Genomic DNA, 5,995 nt, shown 5'->3' with positions numbered 1-5,995 from the left:
CTACAGCCCCTAGTTTGAGAACTGCTGGCCTAAAATACCACTTATATTCAACTCAAATACTTTAACAGATAATTGTAGTTATTTTGAAATTCTGAGAAATTACATATACAAACGGAGGAGTGATCATCATTAAAGGGAGACTGGCCATGTGTTGCACTTATTGTTAACGTGCCTTCTGGTGCTGCTGCAGTCTCTAGAGCAAGATTTTTCAGGTTTAAAGACAATTAAACCTGCCTTCTCATGACATGTCTTAAGTGGGGAGAGCTTATGAAAAACTACACCTGCTTTGGGTGGACCTTTGGAGATGGTTGTTTTAAATGTGATTTTTTTTTTTTCTTCAACAGCGGAAAATTGAGAATCTTGTGTAACACTGTCTGTCTATACACTCTTAAGTTTGGAGTTTCTGCTCAGGCCGATTAAAGGCATCACTAACTTAACGTGTACAAGTATTTAAAGTATCTCATAGTATGGAGCATGTTTTTTGCACTGGAATGTTTAAGTGACTGAGCTGATATAGCACTGCTGCACTTAAAGGATGGGAATTGTTAGGTAGGGTATTTGGCATCATATGATACACAGTCTAAAAGTCTAAAATTACTTTTTATGATACATAATAATATACAGTATGCTGGTCACCAGCAAAACCAGCATATGTTGTGTTTTAGATGCTAGTATGTTGGTCAGCCAGCATGACCATGCTAGCAGACAAGCTAAACCAGCATAAATCAGCTTAGACCAACATGCTGGTCTACGCTGTTCTTTTCAGCAGGGAAAACACTAACATTAGAATAAATACAAATAAACAATCCATTGTGATATGATTTGTGTTAGTTTAACCATTTCCAAAGCTCTCCTTGGGCAACTCGGATTTACAGTTACCATCCAATACCTTAGATGTAACCAGTCCTTCATTAAATTAAATCAGGAGCCTTTGATAAAACTTAAAATAACTCTGACTTGAGTGCAGACGTCAGGAACCAAACCTGAGCCAACTGTAGCTCTCTGTCATCTAAGTCGATTATCCTCCTGGGTCGCAGGGGTGCTGGAGCCTACCCCAGCACTCATTGCGTGGAAGGCAGGAAACACCCTGGACAGGTCGCCAGTCCATCCCAGGGCAGAAACACAGACGTACACATTCACACTCACACCTAGGGGCAGTTTAGTATCTCCAATTGGCTTGACTACATGTCTTTGGACTGTGGGAGGAAACCCACACAGACAATGAGAGAACATGCAAAGAACCCTGGTCGCCCAGCCGGGGAATCAAACCCAGGCCCTGTTTGCTGTGAGCTGACAACGCTACCCTCTGTAGCCAATATGATCAATAATGCTTTTGACAAACAACACATTCCCATTACTGTACTTGTACAGCAGTAAAAATGACATTCTAAGATTAACAGTAATCATTAGATGCTAGGGGGTGGAGTGTCATGCCTTTGAGAGCATCAACTCGCTTGAGAATTCTCCTTTTATCATTAATTTTTGTACGTGGGACCCTTTAATGGATTTTGCGCCGGTGGCCCTAAGATCATAGTTACCCCCATCTGATGTAAACAATATAAAACCGTGAGATCTGTCGAGCTGATTAAGCTACTGCGCTACACGGTTTACATGACAAATTACGCACTCGTTTTCGTCTGGGCTGCCTTGTTAAGAACGCTGAAAACAATTAAAGACAGTGCCAACGGTCTTAAATGACCGTAAAGCACAGACTCTGCTAATAATAATGTACAGAAAAGTAAACATTCACACTGCCCTCTTCAGCTCCGCGGTCAGTCAGAGCGCTGTGGCTGTAAAGCGCCTTCAGACCACCAGGCGGCAGGACGACGCTCAGCAGCGCTTAACTCCGCCATTGTTCCCACAAACCGCAGAAGAAAATCAAGATGGTTGATGGCCGAAGAGGCGAAAACAAAATATAAGATTTTTTCTGGAAATTTCGATATAGGTTGAGCTGCTGCATGAGGTTTCACCGTTTAAAACGTGTGTTTTGATAGGAAAGTAGAACAGATGACCTCCTGAGTAACATATGTTGTTTTTTGTTATTTTGCAGAGTAACTAGCTCGTCTATTTTTTCGGTGCTGTCCGTTTGAAGGTTCAGTTGCCAGCGGTTCTTATTTTTTTGGATTGGAAGGGAAAGCTCACTGAATTTACCCTCTTTTTTCTTTTTAGTTAATATTAAACTTGTGTTCTTGTAACGTGAGAACATTAAGTATTTTGTATGCTCGTCAGGGGCCGGTTGGTAAGCTAGCTTAGCTTGAGTGAGGTTAGTTAGTTTGAACGTCCCTGACTGACCGAGCAGGTGACTTGAAGAGCGAAGGCTCCCGCTGTCAATGCTAAAAGGACTTTTTTCTTAAGAAAAAGGAAAAAGAAACGCTCCAGTCGACATGGAGTCCAAGCACGGTAGCAGCAAAAACCAGCCGAGCAGCAGCGGCAGCGACTCCAGCGGAGGGCCCGGGTCGCCCGCCAGCCCCGGAGCTCCCACCGGCGGCAACGCGTTCGCCAACGACGGCAGCTTCATGGAGCTGTTCAAGAAGAAGATGGAGGAGGAGCGGAGGAAAAGGGAGCTGCAGGAGGAAGGGAAGAGCGAAAAGAACAGTGCGGACGCAGGACAGTCGTCTCAGGGAAAGAAGACGCTTAGCGTGACCAGCTTTGTAAGGGGTTTGGCAGTTGCTCTAGCCGGTTACAGCCGCACTACATTAGTTTATGCTGAAATGTGCTGAAACTGTTTACAGCTTTACATCCCACGTGCAGAAATAGAAACAGCAGCCACACTTTTTCATCCCTTTATCAAGGACCATCAGTAATGGTCAGCTTGTTTAGAGATTGGCTTATAGTTTAGCACAGCTTGTATCCAGTTCACATTATTATAGCTGCACATCTGCCAAATCTTATGTTCCATGAGTCCTGCCCACCATGAAGATTGTTGAAGATGGGGGACAATTGAGATAAGGCATAGCAGGGGATGGTGCGGTTTTTTTGGGTGGTCTCTCGCTGTTGGGGCGGGTGAAGCCTACTTGTAGATGCTTTCCTAAGTGAATGGCAGGCTTCCCCAAAATGGCCCGTATAACGGTTTCAGTCTTCTCCCCTAACCCAGGTGGGCAAGCGGAGAGGCGGCGCCAAGTTGGCCCTCAAGACTGGCGTGGTTGCCAAGAAGCAGAAACTGGACTCGGAGGTGAGTCAGACTTTTAGTGACGGTGTTTTTGTAGATGGTCAACATTTTTGCCATATTCCAGCACAGCTGTACCAAGTTTCACATTCTTAACTGATTGGCACGGATCTGTCAGCGGTAGTGCTCCCTCATCCAGTCTTTTGGGACTCCCAGATGGTTCACATTTCTTAGTGTTCTTGGCTGGTTGGTACGGATCTGTTGGCAGCAGTATTCCCCTACCGAGTCTGTCCCAACTGTCACAACTATTCCAGAATTAGTGTTTTGACGTCTTGGTACAGAACTGTTGGGAGCTGGGATAGCACAAAAATAATGGACCATCTGGGGAGGACTGCACCTTTTTTGGGCATTTCTGCATAGTTTCTGTCCTGTGCGCATGTATTTCAGTCAGAGTAGTACGCCTTTTATCCATGTTATATCCATGTCTGTTATTGGTGGAACTGAGCAAAGACAGTTTGAAACACATTAATACACCTTCCTTCTGCAGGCCTCCTGCAAAGCGCTCGGCCATGTTCATTTCGGAAATGGGAAATCCTCTCACATTTATATGTATTTATATATATTTATATTAATATTCATGATGTGGTTGTACAGATTTTTTTCCTTTTTGATGTTTGCTGCAAAGCAGTAACTCTGAAAAGGTGCAAGAAAAGTTCATTAATCATTGTTCTGTTTAGAAATACAGGAATAAACTTATAATGAACGTGCCAAGTGGAATTGAGTAAGACATTGTTTCTCATCCCTGGTCCTGGAAGCCCACCGTCCTGCACATTTTAGTGTTCCCCCTGCCTTAACACAGCTACTTAGTCAATATTTGTCTGTTAATGAGCTGATTAGTTGAATCAGGGTGTTGGGAGCAGGGAAAACACTTAAAGGTGCAGGGCTGTCAGTCTCCAGAAACACTGGAGTAAGAGACATGGGCTTACTGAATGAACAGGCTGATTTCTCTTTGGGTATAATCTTACATTCCTGTGTTTTGATCCAATCCATGCATCACTTTATACTGCTGTCTAATGTTAGGCCCTTACAACCAACTTAATCAGCTGCTCTGTCCTACAAATATATAAGGTCTAAACTTTTGAGACAAACTATTCTTAAGCCATCATTTTCAAACAAAGTTTGTACTCGTGATTGCTTTATGTCCTGAAGCTCTCTGATGTTACTGTGTGTACTTTACAGGCTGAGGCAGGTAAAGGAGATGCCTGGTCAAAGTACATGGCAGAGGTGAAAAAGTACAAAGCTCACCAGTGCGGAGACGACGACAAAACCAGACCGCTGGTCAAATAGACTCTACTGAGCAGCATCCCACAGGAGCAGCCGCCGGACCCTCTCAAGACTGCCAGGCCATTTGAACATGCAGCCGATGAAAAGTCACACGGTGTACTTTGTGATTTGGTCAAGGGTTATTGTTTTTTGTTTTTTTCCCCTTCCTTTTTGTTTTTCCTCAAACGTTTTGATCCTAGGTTTCTAATTTTAGCGTGTATGCAGTCTGTGCCAGCTGCAGTTACGTACGGTGATTCAGATGCCTTTTAAAAGTGTAATTTGAGCATTATTATCAACATTAGTAAGATCATTTGTGGTGTTTGTTGTATTTGCACTGACATCACACCTTGCTATTTTGTACTTTTCCCCCCAGTGTCACCTGAATTAAAAGATAAAAGTATTAAAATGCTGAGTGATTATGCCCTTTAAGACTGACCCCTTGCATCACCAGTAATGCTTGTCACATTTTTGTGTATAACCTTTTTGAGGTAGAATTCTTAATAGACATGCTTTTTCTTTTCCGATATCAATGTTGAAACTGTGAGTTGCTGATACTGCTCCAATGTGTTTTTATTTTAAACTAACGCACTTTAGGCTATCATGCTATAGCTCAGGCATGTCAACCTGGGGACCTTCCCCTGCAGAGATTAGTGTTTACCCTCATCTAACACTCTGATTTCAGTTTATAAAGGCCTTGCTAATTAGCTTGGCCCGAGAGGACTGGAGGCTGGCACATGTGCTCTAGCTTCTCAAACTCTACTACTCCACAGGAAGAAATGCACAGCTAACATATCACGCTATAAGGTATTTCAAGCTAGGTTTGTTACAGGATTGGGTGATTCAGTCTTTCTTTACCCCCTTCTATATCCAAGCCAGCTTTTTCTGCTGCCCATCAATACTTATGCCATCCAAAGTTCAAATCCTGTCAGACCTCTGAATTACCATTTAGGGTTACCCTGTCCCAAATTACCTGACAAATTGACCAGTCCGAAATACATGCATTTAAACGCCTAGTTTGGTCATAGCTGTTGTCCAGTGGAAGGTATGGTTCTTTTTGTTCTGTTTAGTGTCCCCTCTGTAAGAGTAAATGAGAATTGTCCATACAGTTTGTGAATTTACGGCTCTTGTACTGAAAAGTTCTGAATCTGTTTTACGCAAGATATCCACTACTTCATTACCTGTTAAGTCATCCTCACTACATTGCTTCTACAAAGTACTGTAAGACAGCACTGCAGTAGTGTTGTATATGATTTTTCCTTGATCAGCTAGGCCCTGACATGAGCCCTCTAAGCTCATCTACTAACCAAACTTTACTTGAGACAATAAACATATTGAACAGCCGTTAAGTCATGGATTCCCCTGAGGGAAATAGCGAGGCCAAGCCGACGAGGGCATGTTAAAACCAGTATGAAATGGATGTCTAGCATTTCATGATGTCATTTGGTGTGGTAGAAAACAGGAAAACTAAATCAGTTCCGTCAGCACTGAGTAAAGGAAAAATGCCTCAGTCTTGCTATAAAGAAGCATGCATATTTCATCATAATCATAATCCTGAAAAGCCGTTGC

The 5,995-nt window shown here is 43.0% G+C and overlaps 1 protein-coding gene across 1 annotated transcript; it reads left to right on the top strand.

Moving 5' to 3' along the window:
- The first annotated feature begins 1,847 nt into the window (after positions 1-1,847).
- Positions 1,848-4,858, top strand: trir (telomerase RNA component interacting RNase). Its single transcript, XM_036566040.1, has 3 exons — positions 1,848-2,651; positions 3,095-3,172; positions 4,346-4,858. Exons 1-3 carry the CDS (start codon positions 2,385-2,387, stop codon positions 4,451-4,453), a joined length of 453 nt encoding a protein of 150 aa, XP_036421933.1. The 5' UTR covers positions 1,848-2,384; the 3' UTR covers positions 4,454-4,858.
- Positions 4,859-5,995: the final 1,137 nt, after the last annotated feature.

The sequence above is a fragment of the Colossoma macropomum genome, unplaced genomic scaffold (genome assembly GCF_904425465.1).
Source record: "Colossoma macropomum unplaced genomic scaffold, Colossoma_macropomum, whole genome shotgun sequence".
Taxonomy (NCBI): Eukaryota; Metazoa; Chordata; class Actinopteri; order Characiformes; family Serrasalmidae; genus Colossoma; species Colossoma macropomum.
The sequence above is the reverse complement of the archived record's forward strand: the minus strand, read 5'-3'. Positions and strand labels throughout refer to the sequence as shown.

Coding starts and splice junctions, on each gene's coding strand:
- trir (XM_036566040.1), top strand. CDS start 2,385: ATGGAGTCCAAGCACGGTAGCAGCAAAAACCAGCCGAGCAGCAGCGGC. Junction 2,652..3,094: donor CGCTTAGCGTGACCAGCTTT/GTAAGGGGTTTG, acceptor CCCCTAACCCAG/GTGGGCAAGCGGAGAGGCGG. Junction 3,173..4,345: donor AGCAGAAACTGGACTCGGAG/GTGAGTCAGACT, acceptor TGTACTTTACAG/GCTGAGGCAGGTAAAGGAGA.